At 39.2% G+C, this 22,345-nt stretch overlaps 1 protein-coding gene across 1 annotated transcript in view; it reads right to left on the reverse strand.

The window, feature by feature from the left end:
* nphs1 (NPHS1 adhesion molecule, nephrin) overlaps positions 1-22,345 on the reverse strand; it is a 78,790-nt gene that overhangs the window by 8,658 nt on the left and 47,787 nt on the right. Inside the window, exons 9-26 of the mRNA XM_030785305.1 lie at positions 21,907-21,988; positions 20,874-20,977; positions 19,936-20,057; positions 17,918-18,089; positions 16,227-16,384; positions 15,397-15,538; positions 15,125-15,249; positions 14,542-14,710; positions 13,691-13,820; positions 12,464-12,636; positions 8,499-8,639; positions 8,108-8,248; positions 5,814-5,935; positions 4,567-4,729; positions 4,125-4,281; positions 3,675-3,826; positions 2,967-3,078; positions 353-534 (exon numbers count right to left, since the gene is read on the reverse strand). Of these exons, the coding sequence (XP_030641165.1) occupies positions 353-534; positions 2,967-3,078; positions 3,675-3,826; positions 4,125-4,281; positions 4,567-4,729; positions 5,814-5,935; positions 8,108-8,248; positions 8,499-8,639; positions 12,464-12,636; positions 13,691-13,820; positions 14,542-14,710; positions 15,125-15,249; positions 15,397-15,538; positions 16,227-16,384; positions 17,918-18,089; positions 19,936-20,057; positions 20,874-20,977; positions 21,907-21,988 (2,547 nt within the window). The remainder of the gene's footprint in view (positions 1-352; positions 535-2,966; positions 3,079-3,674; positions 3,827-4,124; positions 4,282-4,566; positions 4,730-5,813; positions 5,936-8,107; positions 8,249-8,498; positions 8,640-12,463; positions 12,637-13,690; positions 13,821-14,541; positions 14,711-15,124; positions 15,250-15,396; positions 15,539-16,226; positions 16,385-17,917; positions 18,090-19,935; positions 20,058-20,873; positions 20,978-21,906; positions 21,989-22,345) is intronic.

The following is a 22,345-nucleotide window of genomic DNA, read 5'->3' on the forward strand; positions in this document are numbered from 1 at the left end:
ATCTCTGTGATTTTCCTGTCAAATTTGTTTAAAAAAAAAAAAAAGCCAAAAAGACATTGTGGGTTATAGGTGGCTATTTTTAAGGTTACTGGATGCAGTTTTGGATGTACTGGATGCAGTTTTGAAGTAGGATAGCTACTCTTTTTGCTTAATGGCAAAATATGGAAAACAAGTGTTTTTAATCATTATATTCTCAATGATAATTTTACAAAAAAAAAAACTATGTTAAGAGCAGCCTTCTAACTCAGTAACTTCTCCATATAGGAAAAATTGGGGTCAAAAACAACTGGCTACAAATCAACCAAATTATTCAGAAGTGTGTTGCACTAAGCGGGACATGCTTCATACTGACCCCCAGTGGCGACTGTGAGTACTGCGTTGTTGTCGGCATAGGCACTCTCACCCATAGCGTTGAGGGCATTTACAGAGAAGTTGTAGACAGTGGAGGGATAGAGGCCAGTTATGGTGTAAACAGTAGCTCTTGGTGGAAACACATCTACATACAGATAACTGTTATCCCCAGCTTTCCGGTACCTGTCAAGCAGAATTAAATATATCTGTTAAAGACATGGCCTTTGCAACCTCAGACAAGTCAAATACAGTACATTACTGCTAATTAACACTGATCTATTTTCCAGTCTACTTCTGTTAAGGAGGCACCATATGTCTCAACGAATATTAAATACCACATATAAAAATCCAGCAAAATAACATTAATCAACGACTAATTAGTTTATTTGTCTGTAACTGTTTATTTGATTTGTGTGATAATTAACTACATTCTTCTCACTCTCCTCTGGAGTCATAAAAAGGTCCATAAAGTTTTTCTTTCCTCAGAAAACTGAACAAAGGGGCTCCTTTGCTCAATTTGGGTAGCAGATTAACTGTGAGATACACACACACACACAAACACATGCACGCGCACACACACACACACACAATCATGGGGAGAATGTGGGAGAGTGCTATGAAAGGATACAAGCAGATGCTAATTGTAAAGTGCTGTACTGCTGCTCTTTGCTTAGAAAAAGCACAGAGACAATCTGACAGAGAAACAATTAAGCCTTTCTAAGGAAATAAACAAGAGGAATGTTGAGATATTGCATTCTACACACTAACCAAGAGGTACTTTATGCCGCGCTTACAGACTAAAACAGGTGGATAGTTGCTATGGTGAGATGTGTCATTTAACTATCTCTGTACTTCAGTAGGAGACAGACAAGGAGAGTGACATTCTATCGTTCCTGAATTAGACCATTAGTTTATTGTTTGCTGAGCTATAGCTAATAGAGCCTGACAGTTTTTAGACTATAGTCTCCTTTTTGTGTTCAGTCTCCTAGTCTTCCAATCAGGATTTTCACTGTGATGTTAGAGCTAAAATTTAGTGGTTCATATTTCAAGACAGATGTAACTGGGAAACCCTTTTCTACACGGTGCAGTGGTATTGTGAACCAGTGTGAATGGTTGCAGCCTTAACCCAAATACACTGAAACAATTTAAAGGTTTGTGGACTAGGTGAAGACAAAAAGAAGAGGAGGGCCGGAGAAGGGATGAAATGATTGATGGGAGGGTGAGGAAAGTGCTGCTTATCGATTTGACTGGTTTATGTGGTTAGTGTGAATAATGAAGGTTGGTTTTAAAATTCTTCTGTTGAGATTCTACTGACAATTTCCAATATGACAGGTTAACAAACAGTTTTGCACTTGCCTTGGTAACAACCTTGGTGGAAAGACAGACATGCAAAAAACTAGAAAACAACAACAACAACAACAACAACAACAACAAAAAGAGAAGCAAACAAAAATCCATAAGAACTTTGGAATAGTCATGGTCTGAATTCTGGGAACAAACCATTTCAGTCCCAGTCATGGACCTCCAAGGGTACTCATACACTGGGAGACATATACGGGCCAAGCGGGCTTCTTATTTTTCAAGAACTCAGTCATCTGTTTGATATTCAAAAAAATCGACATTTTTTTCTATATTTACAACTCTGATCAGCATTACGTACTTATAGAGTACCCTGGGGGTCGGAATTACAAATTCATCCAGTCATTAAGAGGTTACTGAGTTCTCCCTGTAGAGGATTTGTCACCATTTTGTATCACTGGCTTTCAGAGGCAAAATATTCTTGTCTTAACATACAGAGGAAATGAGAAAAAGACTTAACTGTAGCAACAGGATTGAGAACGGGTAAGGGAGAATATTTTTAATGCATCAAAAAACCCAAACCACCAATTGATACGACTTAAATTCTGCCACAGGGCATATTATACACCAATCGATAGATATCACGCCAAGCGAGCATCCAGCTTGAATTGTGATTTATGTGACAAAGGCATTCCTGCCACATTTCAGCATATGTTTTAGGACTGTCAAGAGGTCAACCCATTTTGGAAAGATGTAACTATTATACTGGCAGGTTTATTAGAAATGGACATTCCCTTACAACTGACTCTGTTGTTGCTTAATGGTGACTCGCAGATCAAACTTACTGAAAAACAGCCTAAAGTCTGGCTTGCAGGTTTAACAGCAGCAAAGAAATGAACTGTGCAGAGGTGGTTACCCCCACATAAACTAACAGTTAGAAAACAGTCATTATATTTTCAAGATGTTATTGCGATGGATCTTTCCACTGCTAGAATTCAGTGTCAAGGATTTGTTTGCAGGTAATATGAGAAGAGAAACATGCTTTGTCGTCAAGATATCTTGTATGAAATATTTTATGTACTAATGTGCGGGTCCATTGTTTGATTTATATCTGAGGTGGGGAGGGGGTGGTGGATGGGAGGGGTGGAAGGATGTTGTTGACATTGTAACACTGTTATGTTTTGCTAATAAAAACACTGTATTCAAAAAAAGAAAAAAAGAAAATGCATCAGACACTCATACAATCTGCACGTTCTTACAGGTCATATGCATTTTATATTTTCTTACTGGTCAAATATTTAAAATGTCTCATTTACCGAACACGGAATTTCTGTGTCAAACCTCCGTCAAACCCTGGCATCCATTCCAGTGTGACACTGTAGGGCGTGACACCCAGCAACTTCAGGTCTGAGGGAGGATCTGGGTGATCTATAATAGAGCGAAACACAGACAAAAGATTTTGTGTTTTACAAAGTTAGTGGAAAGGTACAATGGAGTGCTTTCTGAATGCTCTACACCTTCTCAGCTTGTTTGTGTGAAACTCTGCGACAAAAACAGCCTTAAATTAGGGTTCTGCTTTAGGATGGGTGTATCTGTTAAAACCAGGTCTACTCAGATACACCTGTTTAAAAACCCTGAGATGCCACTAGCAGGTTATGACTTTATTCAATATAATGATCATGTCTCAGGTTGCTGTGTTAATATTGCACACAACATTTAAATCCTTAATATGTAGTATGTGGACAGATACCATCTCAGTGTGAACAGTGTGGCACTTTATTTAGCATATATAGCTTTGACCTTGCCAACATTTCTAAACTGTTTCTAAGGCTTAATAACTGTATAATTAGGTGTCTCACAAGAGAACTTAAAGACAAAAAAAGAAACACACACAAGTTCCTCAGTTTTTTTTCCCTTTAATGTAATTCAGGTTTGGAGGAGGTTTGTGATTGTCAGTTTGCAGACTGTAGGTGACCAGAGCAAACTCTTGTGTGTGCGTATGTGAGTGTGTTTTTTTCGCTCACTGGTGCTCAGTAACAGGATGTCCAGCGAGTCTTCCCCCAGGCTGTTGTGTGCCGTGCAGGTGAAGGTGCCATAATCCAGTGCTGCACTCACATTGATCACAGTCATGGTGCTGGTGTGGATGTAGCCTTCTCTCTTAGTCTCCTCCAGGTATCTGTCCAATGAGAACAGGCCAGATATACCAGCATTATCCAACCAGATTAAATTATATAGCCACTGTATGTAGATAATACAACCAGTATATATGGTTATATCTGATTATTATATGTACATTTACAACAAATATTGGCTTTTACGTTAATATGGATAGGTTGGTGCTCAGCGCTTCCATTCCATAGCTCTGACTATACAAATAAATGAACCTTAAACTTTGACAAATACCTCAGTTTAAAAAGATAAACTCTTCAGTAGGTCGTAGAAATGACGTACAGTAATATGCCCTCTCTACTGACCTGGGGTTGGCAAAGTCCATTATCACTCCATTCTTAGCCCAGGTGAAGAGCACGCGTGGAATCCCCTCTGCCTGACACATCAGCTCTGCGTTACTGGTTCCATCACCGCGACTGGCTACTTTCCTCCACTGCGCCCCCTTCTGGAGTTCTGGCTTAACTGCAAGGTAAAAAAGAGAAGCGTACAAGATCATTTAGCACTTGCGGACTCTGCATTCTACCTAAAGCTACGTTACTTGAGAATGCAAACAAAATCAGACAATGTGCAAATGTTCTTTACAAAACTGAAAGATACCCACGCCCTATATCAAGACCTGAGAAAATGCTCCCAGTGATACATGCACATATGTACTCTATTCTAAAATGTATATGCAAATGAACACCAGCTTTCATGTTTTAAGTACTGTGTGTTGACGAGCATTTTATAAAGCAGAATGAAACTCACAGCGTACAACTAACTGTCCCTCAACACTGGCTGGTGTGCCTATGCCGTTGTCTGCGGTGCACTGGTAGGGTCCGGCACGGGCACGAGTGACATTGTATATGGTCAACAAGCCTGTGGCATCATCTTCAGTCTCTTCACCCAGATCCTCTACCTCACCATCACCCTGTGAGGTAACAGTAAACACGCACAAACACAATAACACACCAACCAACACGTAAAATAAGATAAGTCAAGCAGCTTTAAATGAAAGAGACCGTCACTGATGACACGATAAAGAGTTATTAAAGAGTTATCAAATAAAGTTATTTTTCTCCGTTTCAGGTGGTAATGTCATAGAAGCGAGAAACTAGCACAGCTGACGTTGTGAATGATTGTGCATCCTACATCTGAGGAGTGGCCAAGACAAACAGCCAGAGAAAAAAAAAAAAGACGAACAGAAAGAGCGTGGTTTTTATTTTCATAAAAAAATATGAAGAGTGTACTTTAAAGAACTTTCCAGTACTGATTGAGTACTGGCATATATAAATTCTCTTTGTGTCAGGAAAAATGTCGGCTTTGTCAATTTTGATAGAATGACGTGTGATCCCATGAGAGAGAAGAGTTGCCTCAAGAAACAAGATTAATAAAGATATTAAAAACTTACAAGCAGATAATGCTTGTAAGTGCTTGTAATTTATTGATAACCGTTCTTTCACAGAGTAAAGTTAAAACTTATCTGAGGATCCAATTACTGAAGAAAGAAAAAAAAACACATAAAACTACCTCCTCCACATTCCTTAGTGCTTTTCACAAAATTAAAATGGAAGCCATCCAAGTTTGCATAGATAATGGTTCCTTGGAAAACTTTCACTACAGACAGACACACTGAGATGTAAAATAAAGTTCATGTCAAGACAGCACGTCAAACAAAGTAGAACAGTTACCAACTAAAAGGATTGCCTTGATGCAATTTTTGAAAACTGATACAAGACTGTGTTGATGTAGACAGACAGAGTATTCCATCATTGCATCAAAACTTAAACTAAAACTAAAAAAAAAAAAACCTTATGGTTGGATTGTCAGCTGTAGAATTTTTGAATAACATAAGAGAAACAAAATAAAACATAAAAAGGGGGGGGTGCTTACAGACCCTAATTCTTTTCTTAACTCTGTTTATTTGAATATTTTGAAAAAGTTGTCAGATTTTTTTTTTTTGTCCAATTTTGATGGAAAAACAGGACGTGGACGTGAGAGACGGAGGTTCCTACCATCCATTTCCAAGAGAACATGCCGGAAGTGATGGGATTGGCGTCAGCCAGGCAGAAGAGATCAGCAGTGTTTCCTACGTCCACATACACAGGATCTGTCCTCATCTTCACACTTGGTGCGTCTGTGGGTCAGACACGCATTCTATTACATACACTGTGTTCTGATTGGAAGACTGAAGCTTCTGCCACACTGGACATGTTTTTCATTGGCCCAAGCTGAACTTAAGCAAAAACCATGGGCAGCAGACAGTAATTAAAGAACTAAAATGTGCTGATATATTGAAGCAGTCATGATGCTCCATAAGCTAGTCCACATCTAGTAAACAAATGGAAGAATGTGCAGCTCAAGTAGTCAGTAGTCAAGCAGTCCCTGTCTTGGAACCACTGGGAGAAAGGCTTAGTAGGATCCATACAGTAGGATCCCGTGTGCTCTTAATTCAGGATGATAACATCCTTAATCCTGATTAGTGAGAGTCTTTCAGGACCTTAAATATTTTAGGATTTTAAAACACAGAAGGACCATATAAAATACTGGCCATGCCCTTAAAGATTAAATGTTTTTTTTGGAGTTGTAAGATCTTGAGAGGATCCTTAATGATTTTATAAATCACTAAAGATCTTAAGAAACTTTGTAAGAGAGGTACTTGACAATCTTGTGTGAACAGTTAGAGACCTTCTTTTCTCAGTTATTAAATGTTTCATTTTTCATCATCAACACACACAAAAAAGGTATAAAAGAGTGAGATGTAGACGAAAAAATTCAGTAGCACAACTCCTCCCACTTATGAAAATTTGATGTCTCTCTGTGCACTTGTCACAGAACACTCTCGCTGAAACAAGAGAGAGGGGCTGTACACAATGACTATCCACAAATCCTCTTTCTGTTCCACATGACTACAGCACTTCCAGAAGCCCTCCAAACCCTGTTGTCAGAACTGAAACTGTTCTGTATAGAGGAATTGGCCAAAAACGCGGTCTACCCGCTGCAAAAGTCTAGTTTAGAATGTTTGAATGGCGATACGCAATATATATCTCAGTATTCTCTACAAAGTGGACTAACTGTTCAGTTGTAAGTCAAAGCCACATGTGAGATGTCACAGACTGTGATCAAAATAAAATGCAAAGACAGGTTATCCTTCCCTGTTTGAAAGTATACACCTACAAAACATGTAAATGAAAAATTACATAAAATAAACAGCCTATATAAAATAAAAATAGGCCTGTCTGTGAGAATGCCTCTTCAGTTGTGTTCAACAACAATAATAGACTGATTAAAATAGAGTACAATTACAGGTTTTCCTCTACTGCTTAACAAAACACATGGCTGTGAAAATAACAATAAAAATGTGAACAGAACAAAAATAACAACAGGCTTACCCTGTTTGAAAATATACAGCTGCACAATATATTAACATGTGAGTGAGAAAAACATATAAAATAAATGGGGATCCAGACTAACTTTTTACTTTGGTTGCACTTTTCATTTAGGTACGGCCAAAATTTTTCACTGCGCCCTTTCATTCACATGTCAATAGTTCTCTTCATTTTGAATTACCGGCATATTTTAAGGTTGATGTCGCTCGAGGAGGAGTACAGGGCGCGATTTCACATATACACACATGCCCTATTTTTTTCCCACCCACACTCAGCGAAGAAGAATATCAGAGTCAGAGCCAATCAGAAGCAGAGTAGGGGCGGGTCTTCACAGAATACGGCTGGGGAAAAAATTAACGCTACACACACAGTGACAAACCTGCTAAATGTTAGGTGCACCGGTGGGACCAATGAAAAGGTTTAGTTGCACTTGACAGAAATGGTTGCACTCTGGCACCATGGCAACATCAACCTACAGTGATATAAATGGTATTGTCTCGTCCTATATCTCATTTGAAAATATATCGATATATATATATATATAAAAAGTCTATATACTGCCCAGCCCTAGCTGTTTGATAAATACATTTTTTCATTGGATGAGGATCAGATCACGTTTTAGGAGACATTCATGTAGAAATCCAAACATTTCAGAAAAGAGTTCACAAACTTTCTCACAACTTTAATTAAAAGTATAGTTTAGCTATTTTTACATTATGAATGGGGAGTGATAATCATGTGCTCAGCTTCTTCGTTAGGTGCTGGAACCTAACAAAGGTTGATATGTCTGACACTTGATCTGTTTTGACTGTTTATCACATTAGGGACATTTGAGGCATGCTTGTTAACATTGTTAACTGGCATTGTATCTAGACTTTCACATAAAAAGACCATGAACATGGAGAATAAACAGCTCTCACATAAAACGTTGAGCTTGACGGTGGTGCTGTTCTTTCCCTCCGTGCTAGAACATTCCAAGGTGTAAACACCTGCATCTTGTCTTGTCACGTTCTTAATAGTCACCACCCACCCATTGGGAAAGTCATAACGGTGATCCCTCTCTGTCCAGAAACACACACACACACATACATTTGAAAAATATTTGTAAGCTAATGGTAATCAATCACTTGATGAATTTAGCATGCAAAGACCTAACATCTAAAGCTAGGCTAAGCCAAATACAGTGTGGTTATCTTAATGCCTTTAGACTGATAGCAGTCATTGTTATTCATGACTCTGGCCCATAGAGATGCATTCTGCAAACAATTAAAAGAATCAGCCAATCTCTTATTGAGTCTGATGAAAACTCACCTTTGATGACACTCTTTCCCTGATGGGTCCACTCGCAGGTGATGTCATCTGGATTGGCCGAGACCATCACAGGTAAGGTGACATCTTCATCCTCTGTGGCTTCAACTTCTCTGGGCTGATCAGGAGAGAACTCAGGGGGAACTGATACACAGGTGTACACACACACACACACACACACACACACACAAAGTGGGGTATGTGTCATTTACTAACACAAAAATATACAAACAAATTCAGACACTCAAACATAAATGCAAACATCACCAAGCACTCGAAAGTGATTACATGCAAACAGAATGTGCCACAGTTATTTACGGGCACAATTTCTAGCCTAGGGGGGCTGCTTTGTTTTAAACCGTATTTTCCACCCCAAGCTGCAGTATTCATATTGGTAAAGGATCTATCCTCTGAATCCTTTTATTTCAGGCCATTACCTAGTGTCCCATTAGAGAAAGTACATCAACGCTGTTGATTAACAGAGCTGATTCTTAAATATGTTAAATATAACTGTAAAAGTATTAAATATGGTAGTTCTTATATATGGCATTCATCACATTCATACTGGAATGACCTTCACTGACAGGCTTCCTGAATCGTTCAGTAAGAAGGAAGTCGAACCCTTGTGTCCTCATTCTCATACAGTTAAACAAACCCTGTCCAGAGTGTGAGTGAAGCAAGGACCTCATTAGCAATAACAAACCTTCCCTGCTTCCTTCTTGTTAGCCCTCAGTTTAGCCAATGGCCACACAGCTCCCACTGCTCCTGTTTGGTAAAAACTCTGGTGTAAGCCACTCAGGAGAGGATGTGGGTCAGGTGTGTCAGTGTCGAGAGCCGTGTGTGAGTGTGTGTGTGTCTGTGTGCTACATCACAATTCTTATTTCCTACAGTGACAATTTTGGTTGCAATCATAGAAAAAAGACTATAAAAGGTTGTGAGAGAGCATGTGTGTGGTGTGTGTGTATGTGTGCGTGTATGTTCAAGTGCCCCTGAGAGAGCAACTCATGCGTGCTCCATTTTGTGCTGAGTAGATTTTGAAACACACAACACAGAGTTTATGTACACACAGTATCATCTGTCTTTATTTCATTTTATTTATTTATTTACTTATTTATTTGTCCCTTTTAATATCACTTTTTAGGTGTTAATTTTTTTCTGCATTATTGTTAAAGGCACTGTTTGTATATAGGCACATCACATATTTTCCTTCATTGTACCAATATTGTTGACTACTCTCCCTTTTTTCCCTAAAGCCACTTTTGTTGCAATACCGTTTAATTCTTTATAATTCATCATTTATAATTTCTTTATCATATGATGTGTGATCTGAATTCTGAAAATGCGCACACACACAAACACCCTTCCACGCAGACAGTCAGACAGACAGACACACACTCTGTCTCTCTCTCTCTCACACACACACACACACCAAGTCTTTATTAGGAGAATTTCTATTATGTTTTGTTATATTTAGCAATTCATGAAAAAAGGATTTTGAGATTGAAGTCATCACTGATGAATGACAAAGGCCATGTTGCCTAAAGGTCAATTTATACTTCTGCGTTGAATCTGCACCATAGGTACGGAGTAGGCTCTGCGTAGCCGCGTACCGTACGCCATAGCCTACGCCGTAGCCTGACAAGCACCTCCAAAGAAATGTAACTACACGTCGCTGCGACATGCGTCGAAGCGGAACGCAACAACTGTGATTGGTCCGCTTGGTAGCAGCACCCTCCTTCTGCCTCAATCGGTTAAACGGTTGTACACAGCATCTCCTCCAATGTCTTCTCTCTTTTCCACGTTGAAGTAATTTCACTAAAAGTAAGCATTGTTCAATATTTATTAGCTGCAACTCCAGCACAATCCCCTCAGTTTCAGTCGCCATTGAAAATTTTCAGCAAAATGGCAAACTGAGTGCTTGTAATTCTGAATGCTCCGTTTGTTTGTCCCACTAAGTTTAGAAACTAGTCCTTCCTTTGAACGCAAAACTTGTTTTACAGATATTGCTGTGCAAATACTGAATTCTGACTTCTTTTTGCCGATGTAGTTACAGAGCGAAGCAGACACACCTAGAGCCTACACAGAAGTATAAATCAGCCTTAAGTGAGCAAAATGCTGTCTTGCTATTCATGCTTCAACAAGTACTTTATGTAACTAAAATGTAGTAACAGTAACAATCACTGTTATGACAAAAATCTGGGTGGAGATTTGTGTGACATAGTAGCAAGTGGCAGCTTATGTCACTGTATATATTTGTTATAATATGTGACATGTAAAATTATACAATTTCTACTGATCCGCTTAGATCAGAGATCTGCACATGCCTGGATCTCACTGGTCCTTAAAATCAATACTACTAAAAGCCTATTGGAAATTGGAACATATGTAGTGCTCAACTAAATTGGAGGTATATTAGATTACTCTGAGAGAAAGCCTTTTAAGTTATAGGCAATGTCCAGTCATACTGATATAGTAAGAAAAATCCCAGATAGATCCCTATTTGGAATATAGTCTCCAGACAACCGGGAATCGGATAGTCACCCGGTATCACTGACTCACATTGACTTGGACTAATTTCCTAAGATGAGCGCCAATCCACTCCTGGCCATTTCACTCTCCTTTAGCCCATAACAACATATTATTTCAATGCTCAGACACCACGGTTGCCAACCAGAGGAGAGTGAGGTCCCCTCTCTTGATTCTTTTAAAGGTTTTTTTCCTATTTATAACCTAAGGGAGTTTGGTACTGTCGCCTGCGGTGCACACACGCACACACACACACAGAGAGAGAGATTCACTGGCTTGTCATCTTTTATGGACGCTTTGAAGAGATGTCTATTGTACGACACACTACACAAATAAAAAAAAAAAAAACAGAATCTGAAATTACAGTCATAAAGCCGTCATAAATATTCATTTGGCTTGTGATGTACAGAGTGTGTGAATGATTATGAGGTCATAATGAATGTTTAATCAGAGTTACTTACTGTGAGTTCTACCCGTCCAGACAAATAATGCAGCGTTAATGGAATATCTCATTTACCTATGAATTATTAGATGTCTCTTAAGAAATCTATCCTGTGTGATGCATTAGCGAAGATATTCTTTTGTCCGAACATACAAATGTCTCATTAAGTTTTCCTTACACGTTAAATTATGTAATGGTTTTGTATTGGTTCCTGAGTTTTCATAAATAGATGGATGGATGGATGGATGGATGGATGGATGGATGGCTGGATGGATGGATGAATGGATGGATGAATGGATGGATGCATTGCTTCACAGACAGATAGGTGGATGAAGGTATAGAGGGACATATTCGCGGCAATGCAACAATAATTGTAAATGAGTGATAGCATGACGCATGAAAAGAAGGATGGAGAGTTTGGATGGCTAATAAGTAATGTTATTTAGGAATATCTCAGTGAAACAAAAAGATGAAGGCAGAAACTATTCAGCAGGGTAGATAGAGAGAAAACTGAACGGAATGATAAGAAGTGCCTTTATAGTCCTAGGAAAGACATACAGGTTAGGGAGGTATGGGAAGAGAAATAAAACCAGTCTGTTTCCTGCTAGGGTAGTGTTCAATAATGATGTAAACAGATAAGGGAATAACGAGGAGAGAGACTGAGAGAAAGATTAAAGGGAATGTAAACTGAAAGACAGTACTGGAGAGGTGTACGTATGAGCACCAGTACAGTGTGGTCATTGTCATGGTAACAACTGTTATCATAGTTATATTACTGATTAGTGTGGGCAGGTGAATGGTGAAAAAAGCGGTAAAACTGTAGAAAAGGACAGTGCTGTATGGCACCTTCACAGTAACGAGTAAGTAAACTAGGTTCAACAGACAAGCGGCTCAGCTGACTGTCTTTAGCTGTCTACAGTTTTTTTTAAATTGGAGCTTCGGTAAATTAAAGATCTTTTAATGAAAATTTAAGGCTGTATGTACTTTGGGACGCACTCACAGAGTACATTAAGGGTGTAGAAAGAGTTGACTCCTTCAGATAGCAAAGGGCTGAACGTCTGGCAGACAATCTTTTGGCCATGGTGATGGGAGCCCAGGGGAAAGGACAGTTTGCTTTTGACAGAAACTCCGCCAAACTCCGCCCTCTTGGGCGCCTCATCAACCCCCTGCAGGCTGAGGGAAGAGAGAAAGACAAAGAGTGATAACCTTACACATACAGAATATACAGGCAGTGAACATACATGCATGTGGCAATCCCCTTAAAAAAATGTAGTTAAAGTTACAGAATACCGTGCTGTTACAAGGTGCCTTCAATCCAATAAAAAAGGCGTGTCTAACATGTACAGTGTGAGAAAAGTATTAACAGTAAAATAAATAGAGCAAATATAAAAAATTAGAACTGGGTCTGCTATCTAACAGTGTGTGTGTGTGTGTGTGTGTGTGTATTTATACAACACAAATACTTTGATCTATTTAATTACATGCACTAATATGTAATATACCAGGACAAACTTTACATATTGAGTTCATTCCTACACAGTGAGTGTAGCTCATTGTTAAACATGTCACTGTGTAGCACAACATGTGCATGAGTGAAAATAAATTAGTTTAAAGTGAATTTTTTTTTTCATTTTAAATAAATGCCACTCAGCTGGCTATCGCTTCTTAACTGAGCTTCCTCAGCATGCAACCACCAAGAGATGAAAAAAAAGACACCCCCCCCCCCCCCCCCCCTCTCCCCACCCCCAAAAAAAGGGGGGGGAAAAAGACTGAGCTCATTGAAAATTCCAACAGTGACGGACAGATGACTGCTTTCTAAAGGAATAGATGATGGACTAATGCTGAATGGCAGTCTTTGCAAACACTCTGATTAAATAAAAATTCACTGCCTGCCTTAAAACAGAGCAACAGGAAACCCGGTTATTAGCATCCGCTGGGCATCCGCTAATCTGCTAATTAGCATCTAATTATCATCATAATGTTGTAGCACGAAAGCATTCCATGCATCCCCCTCACTTGATATTGTGGCTATCAAACCAATGAAACTGTCAATAAATTGTGTCTGGGAGGCTCTGTCTTCTTTGGAGAGGTTAAGTGTATCTGTGAAAACGCTTCGAGCTCCAGGAAAGGCGACTGACCAGAAGGGACGTTGCCCCTGGTGACCATAGAATCTCCAGGTAAGCCTACAGAGCCTAAGGAGCTCCACTTGTATGAGATACCAATGTACCTGAGCGTGCCAAGGGCCCAAGAGACATTGGCTTTGGGGTTACTGCTCCCAGACAGGCACTCCAAATGAATCACGTCACCCCGACGCAGGTTGTCTTCCTTCGCCTGTATCTTTACATGGATGGGCGGGACTGCGAGAGAATATCAGTTGGCACAGCATCAATCTGGAGTTCATAACCACATGACGGATAATCTATACATGGACATTTTAAATGTGCTAAAGTATTCCCATATTCCTCATCAATGATTTATATCTAGTTAACATCAATTCTGTACCAGGACACTCGTGCGAAAAATTAGGCTGATATTGGCCAGAGTCCGCACTTACTGGTACAATAATTGTGGCCAAGCCTATGTTAAACAGTGGAAAAAGTTCAACTTGTCAGACCTGCTTAGCAGAAATGACTTTGCCATCAACAAGGCAAACAACACATTTAATTTAAAGGACCGGATTTAGTTCAGTCCAGTCAAAAATATGACTAATAGCTGTTAGCATAGAAATGGCTTAAACTTCTCTCTCATTCACAATACTGTGATCTCGCAAATAGCTCGTGTTGTTTTCAATTTTCTAGACTCTTTGTTCCCTGTGTTCTTGATAGGGTGTTGATAACAAGTGACACACACCTTTCTGCAGATTCATTGAGTCCAATTGAGTTTACACTTACACACACTCCACTTTTCCTAATCATTTCATGATGTAAATTCATGATCAAAAGGGTGCCGTTTCTCAATTTCTGACACACTGAGCCCAGTTGTTTTGACGGAAATCATCGACACAGCAGAGCTAGTGATGGAGAGAATGGATGAGGGAAATGAATGAGAAAATGACTAACATATGGGCAGTGCACTCACACTGGACTCGCAGTTTGGTTTGAGAGGAGAGCACTTTCTTCGCCTCATTCGTGGCGTCGCAGCGGTAAGAGGCCATGTTGTCGCTGGGGTCCAGAGTGAGGTGCAGTTCTCTGAAGACGACTCTGTCTGTCTGCACCTGCTTTGACGCTGTCTGCACTACTTTCCCATTCTCCACATTTCACAGATACAGCAGAGGACAAAATTTGACTTTTACAATTATATATTCTCTCATCCTTCCAACTGTTTTAACTGAAAGATGGTGCAAACTGTGTGTTCTCCATCTATCTATCTATCCATCTATCTGAGGAGACATCCATTATGGTGAGGGCACTCCTTTAAGGACCTCTTTATCTACTAAAAACATCTTAAAATATAAACATTAAAGTTGCAACTCATTTACTCTCTCGTGTGCTGGGAGGTACACAAAGATATTCATAAGACAACTTCATGATAAGTGTCAACTCAGAATCTATTAACAAGCTTGTGCATGAGCAGTCTTGTCTCAAAGGGACTGGTCCAAACATTTACCTTGTGTCAGTTATTATTGGCGGCATTATTAAAACACACACACACATACACAAACCTTGAACCATGTCAGGCGTCCTGCAGTGTTTCCTCCAGCAGAGAAACACACCAGGCGCACTGCAGTCCCTGACCGGAGAGGGACCTCTACTGGTGGAGTATCCAACCACACCCTTTGGGGTGGGTCTGGAAAAAGGATGATGACATGGTTTGAGGTATTGAGAGAAAGGAAGGGGGTGGGGGTGGGGTATAATAAAAAATAAAGTATTACAACAGTCACACTCCAATTCATGTCCAATTCATATAAATAATTAGCCGTTGGTAGGTACTCACAGAACACACTGAGGATTTTGGATTGGGTGTTGGAAAAGTGGGTCTGTTCATTGAATATTTCACAGGTCAAGGGTAAACCGTTGTCTTCCCGTGACACTTTGTGGGTGAGGTTAGACATGACAGTCATGCCTCCATTTTCTCCCTGGAGATGGACATGACAGACATGACATGACAAACAACTCAGAACAAATCAGTTTACTCAGATAATACTGACAGAACTCCTCCAACCAGTCACTTTACACAGATAACACTGACAGAACTCCTCCAACCAATCACTTCACACAGATAATACTGACAGAATTCCTCCAACCAATCACTTCACACAGATAATACTGACAGAACTCCTCTAACCAATCACTTTATTCAAAAAATACTCATATTTTTATGATAATCCAGTAGAATGAACAGGATAAAAAAAAACTATAAACAACAAAATTAATTTTTAAAAAAGTGTCTCAAATATTCACACATCTATTTCCAGTGCTTTGTGTGTGTAACTTTCACAAGAATGACACTACTCATCAGCTGTTTAATGCAAATCAGAGGAATATGTGATCATTTCCTCAAGTAGCGTCAATATAGAATCTAAAGATCCTTATGTTTGTGAACAGAATAATCATTTTTACTGTGTATTGTATTAGGTAGGTAAGCAACTACAGTTACACTGAGTATCAACTTTTGAGACAGTTTTTACCCCTAATTACTCTACCTAACCAGTCAGATGATTAACCAAGAATCAGATGCCCAACAGCTAGCACTAACCTCTTATCGTCCGCACAACGTGAGTGGTTTGACTTTATTGGAAATCATTATAACATGACTGTCATTACCTCGGCAACGGTGACCACGGTAGTGTTCAGTTCCCTGAAGCCCAGCCACCAGCGGATCTGGACTGGGGGGTTGCTGGAAGAAGCGTAGCAGCACAAGGCTAGTTCTTTCCCCTCAATGGCCTTGAAAGGTCCCACGAGGTTTACCTCCGCAGGCTCGACTGGGAGGATGACACGACACTGTTCAGGCACTGACTCTACACATAAGTACTTATGGACCTTTGATTCATTCAGGGCTTAACATAAAGGTAGTAGTTATGTGTTATGCTTGTATGTGGTGATAAAAAGGAATTCATCATATTCTAGCCCATTAGGGAAACATGCCTACAGTGAAAGAGAGAAGAGAGAGAGAGAGAGAGAAACTTATGCACTCAAGAAAATACGTTATCACTCATTACAAGTGTGTACTAGTAACAACAGGTCAGTGACACTTTAATGAAGTCTAAGTCACACACGTCCCTCAACTCATTCACACCATGGACACTTAACACCTCACAACACTCACACACCTTGAACTGTGTTCTTTGTATCTAATTACCTCACCCCATCTCACTCTCCAGATCTTTGTCATACAAAGAGTCTCCCCAGTCCATTGTTCTGTGCAGTAATACATTGTGCAATAATTCATTGCGTAATAATTCACAGCGTATATATTTTTTTGTATTTCTATATAGTGTACACTTTTCTGTATATAGTGAAAAAAAACACCCAATTTTTTACAGCTGACTCGAAGAGATACGCACAAGAATCCCAATGTACCTGTGCAAAGGGCAGTAAAATCTCTTGAATCTTAAGTCAACAAAATCACACCATACATTTCATATATTTGTGTTTTTCTGTTGTTTATTACTGCTTTCTCCTATCCTAAAACAGTTGTACTATTTCTGAAAGCTTTGCAGCTCTATATAATCTTGACTGCATGAGGTAGGAATGATACTGTCTACAGAGTAAAGTGCTGAACTATTACATCTGCAAGCAGCAATGCCCTGAGCGAGGTAATTACACTGGCCTCAAGGTGGCACTACACATGTAAAAACATCAGTGATCAACAAGCATGGACGAACTCTGCTGATAATAAGTCACTACAACTGGACAGCTAAGATATATCTGTCAAAGCATTTTGCATGACCACTTTTTCCATTTTTCAGTTAAACAAATCTCTTTTTACACAGCTCTTTAAGATTTGTTTGTTTCGATGCTTAACACAAAAATTGTCATGAACTCTGAAGCTATGAATCAGTCCTCTGCTATCTCTCATATTTTCATTTCACTAGTTGTAATGTCTGGCTATTGTACGGTTAATTAAAAATTTTTGCTGGCTGAAGAAAGAATCCTCGTATGATTTTTTTTTTCTTTTTAAAAATCTGACACTTCAAAATGTAATTAACAAACGGAAAACAGTTTATTTACTATGGATATTGGGTTAAGAGGTCTTTTTAAAACAATAGCTACAGCTCACCACCTCAGCACTTTTCAGTCAACTTCTATCAATTAGAATCTGCCTACAGCCAAGAAGATTAAAACGCATCAAGGTCTTATGCAGTACTTGCATTTGTTTATTTTTTATCTACAGATCATGAATAACTATTCAGTCGCGGTTCTACTAAATGGAATTCTGTAAAACATTATCCATTGTGAGACACAGAATACGCTCTATGCTAAAAAGTCAGTAAAGTACGCGCAATATTACTCACACACAACATTTAGCGTGCGGGTGATGGACATCGGTGCCTTGGACACCTGGTTGGAGCTTTCACATTGCAGCACTGCATGATTGTCCTCTGGTGTTACCGGCATACTCAGCAGACTGCTGGCCCTCCTGGAGACAACGTCCACCTCCCAGTTAGTGAACAGAATCTCGTCGTTCTGAGAAAGAAGTGAGGTGAAAGAGAACGTGAAAGAGAAAGAGAAAGAAGGAATGGGTCAAAATAAGACTGTGTGATCTGCTTGTGCACATTATATCTACACATAACGTGACTAAGGGAATCCAATAGATCACTGCCTTAGCAAATAGAGAGGTTTAGACAGAGACTGGATCATTAGGGAGCACTGGAGCGGTACAGTGGTAAATTACTCTGTGCAGCATCAGTGGGGCTGGGAGTTTGAATATCAGGAATACTCACCAGCTGGATCAAGAGTTCCAGTAAACACTACTAGCCATGTTCTATGTATTAGTATAGGGAACTGGCAATTCCCAATGTAGTAATCAGCATATTATTCTACAAATCCAAAGCGCTGACCCTCTTTTTTTGGATCTAGTAAGGGGTTTATCATTGACGTAACTCTTATTAAGATATTGCAATATTCTTTGACAGTGGTGTCATGAATCACTATGGTAACACATCATCAGTGAGCCAGTTTTCTGAAGTTTGCAGTTGGGCAGCATGAAATAAGCCTGTGTGGTGAATGACATGGTATTTATCCTCAGACTGAGAGCTGCTTTGGCTCAGTTAACTCTGAGGCTGTCCATATTCTGTGAATGAGCTTTCACAAACCTAAAAGTAATGTGTATAAATGTGGCATGTGTTTGTTTATTTGTTTTTTTTTTTAAGAGTGTCCATATTTAGATTTTCATTTCATACATTCTGTTTGTAAGCGAGCATGTATGTATGTCTTGTCCAGAGAGCAGTTTTCAGACATGGCCAGGGCTCATTCATGGCATTAAACAGTCACTAAATACATTTACAAAATACATTGCTACTCTAAACTAAACTCTAAACTGTTCAACTGCCTGGGAAATACACAGCTCTTTTAATATCAAATGTGCTGTACGTCCACTATTCTTGCTCCTGTCTTTGTTCTTATTCTTGCTATTGTTTTTGTTGTTGTTGTGGCCACTGTTGTCAAGGGCTTTAGTAAAGAGTTCTATTTTTTATACAAGGCTCATTTGTTCTTAAGTGTTAGCAGTAAGGCCAGCTAGAGAGTGTCCGGGTTAGTGACCTGTAGCTTTAACTTTATACAGCTGTCTTGAACTAAAAAAAGGCTTTAGCCATGAAAACTGAAGTTAACTCTTTCCTAGCACACCTGTTTTTTCATTACTATTCGCATGCCTGGACTTCAGGAGCAATTGAGGAAGGAGTTACCTCTTCCGTGGGCTTAATGTTCCACCTGATATTTATAAACAAAATACAGGTAACTCCTGAAAAGTAATTTAACAAACTAAGACTGGCTAGCATGAGTTAAGAGCTAGTTATTAGCAGTAGTACAAATAATAAACATTTCTGCATTAAAAAAAACACATCTGTCATCCATCCTGGACATGACAGGCATGTTTCTAAAAAACGTTTTAAGTAATGTATCACAGAACATTATTTTTAGCCTCACTCTGTCTGTGGTGAAATGCAAGCAACGTGATTACAGTAATGAATGACAGTTTGGTAATGTTCTTTTTTTGCTTTTGTTTTTTTTAATACAAGTTTGTCACAATTATGCTCTAGAACAGAACTACTGCTGTGAACACATATTACAGGTCCTTTCCCGTACCTCAGAGTTCCGTGAAGAGACACATTATGTTCCGAATTAGGACAAAAAAAGCATGATTGCTTCAATGAAAACAACTGAGAAAATGAGACTACTATAAAAAAAAAGAGCTCTCTCACTTAACAGACAGAATTCAATTTCCTAGACTGGAAAAACACAACTCTATAGATACAAAAGTTGTGAAATGAACTATTGTGCCAGAGTTGCATCTTGTTCAGTTCAGTGGCCTAACCTTCCTCCAGTGCAGCATAGCCAACGGGTTTCCACCGTGAGACACACACAGGACTCTGAGAGTGGTACCTGCTTTCACAACCCCTCTCTCCAGTCCCACAATCTGTGGAGCCTGCGGAGGGACTAAAGACAACATGGGATTAGATGATGGATAAAACTAGTCCAAGATATTTTTAAAAAATGATATGGTGTCATGCTACAGAAATAATTTCAAAAACAGCAAGAAAAAATAATGACTCTTGGCGGCCGTTACAGACTGATGTTATTTCATGTTGTGCAATATTTAAATACTGAGAGCCAATAAAAAATACATTTAATACTCAGAGTCTCTCTCTAAAAAACAAAAAACAAAAACAACAACAACAAAAACCCAGAAGCTGAGGTGAGAAGCAATGCAAATGCGTTAAAGCCCAAGGTTAGACATTCTTGCTTTGTTAAATAAACTAACTCTAAACGACTGCTTCAATTAATTATCATGGAAATTAAATCAAAGTGTCATCACTATTTATTTCAGTTGTTTTGTGTGAGAGGATCTTATTCTATTTTATTTGGAAAATTTGTTCCTGTTCAGTCTAGGAAGTTCTCATGGAAAAAATAAATCTGATGGTTGTCTTGACTACACAGACTTCGAGCGTCAGTAACTCTGGACTACCTGGACTGACATAGGTACAACTGAAACAATCAAAATCGTGTAATGCCGCAACTGCAACACGCTAAGAATCATACGATCAAGCTTTCCTTTTCACACTATTTGTCGATTCATGTCCATGACTGTCTGGTTCATTTACAGTATGATTTATAATATCTGTTGTGTCCCGGTTTCATTTTATTACACTTCTCTTTAAATAACAAAAAAAAGACACTTTGAACTTGAAGATGCAGGATCAACGCATAAAGAGTGTTTTGCATGTCAGGACTTTATGAAGAAAAGGTGCTTACAGAACACGTTCATGATCACACTGGTCTCCTTGGCGTGTAGCAGAGCTGGGTGCTTCGTCCGGCACACCAAACGTTGACCGTTGTCTGAACTGTCTGCCCTGATCCTGGCATCAGGGGGCAAATTACACTTATAGTAATGTTTAACACATTCGCCCACTTCACAACAACACCGCACACAAAATCATCTGCCAAACCACAAATACGACCTGACTCTTTATGCTAACAATTGTCGTTACTCTTTATATGCTGGCTGGCATGACATATTCCTGTAACACTTAAAATTTGCCTCACTGTAGAACCTCAATATCACATATCAAACGGATCAATAGCATTCCATTCTCATAATTAATGTTTGCCCTAAAAAGTCTTACAGTGTAAGGGGGAGGCTTTTGTGAACCATCCTATCTAAGCTGTGCTAGTTTATGTATTGTTTGGAAGGGACATCATTGTCGTGTTTTCACGGAATAATTTCAGTTTAGCTTCAGTTTATTTTGTTCAGATGCTGAGGTCCCTCAGCAGATTGTCTTATGCACGCAACATAGCATCTGTCATTTTATTTATGCAGTTACTTTTTTTTATGTTGTTGCCTTAATTCATTTTCTCTCCCCCCCCCCTGTATTCAAAGTTCTTTGACAGTTGAGTTTTAAATTCTTCACACCTTCAGTCGCAACAAGCTCAGTTTTTCTTTCACACCCCCTTTTTTTTTTTTTTTTTTTTGATGCACAGTTCACAATATTTTAGAGGTGTTCAGACAGCTCTCAGCAGATCTGCATTTAGCCACACTTACGTCAACTGCATATTATAGCATATACAGTGTCATTTGCCTGCACATAAAAGAAAAAAAAAATGAGCTGGTCTTAGTGCTGATTAGCTTGGCTATTGGCTTATAATTCAGCACAAACTAGTTGCGGTTTCAGTACAGGAGGACTCCCTGCTTTTCCCATTGTGGCCAGTAAATAAGTTCTGTGTGTAAAATATTACTGTGTATCTGGGTTATGAATAAATCTGAATCCCCTGTCACGGACGCACTCACGTCACTTCGGCCTGAGTGTTCACCAGCTTCTCCTCCGAGCCCGGCATGGTGACGACTTCTATATCCGTCAGCTCCACTCCATCTGAGAGAAAGAGAGAGAGAGAGAGAAATATTCTGTCACTTCCACTCCAGCTACGAGAAAGGCAGAGAAAAGAAATCCTGCGAGTAATGTTATAGAATTCATTTGTTAAAACATTAAAAAGGAAAACCTTCTAGACTAAGCATTCATTCTTTAGATCCATTTTTTAATCTGACTTTTCATATTAAATTTCTGACATGACCCATAACCACTGTCAGTGCAAAGGCTCCAACTTAGTGGGCCTTTTTTCACAACACAGGCATACCTATACAAAAATAAGAGAAGAAAAAAATACAGAAAAACAGTAAAAAAAAAACAGTTAACTAAGTCAATAGAAACAGAGGACCACACAACTCAACA

Source organism: Chanos chanos, chromosome 9, assembly GCF_902362185.1.
Source record: "Chanos chanos chromosome 9, fChaCha1.1, whole genome shotgun sequence".
NCBI classification, from domain to species: Eukaryota; Metazoa; Chordata; class Actinopteri; order Gonorynchiformes; family Chanidae; genus Chanos; species Chanos chanos.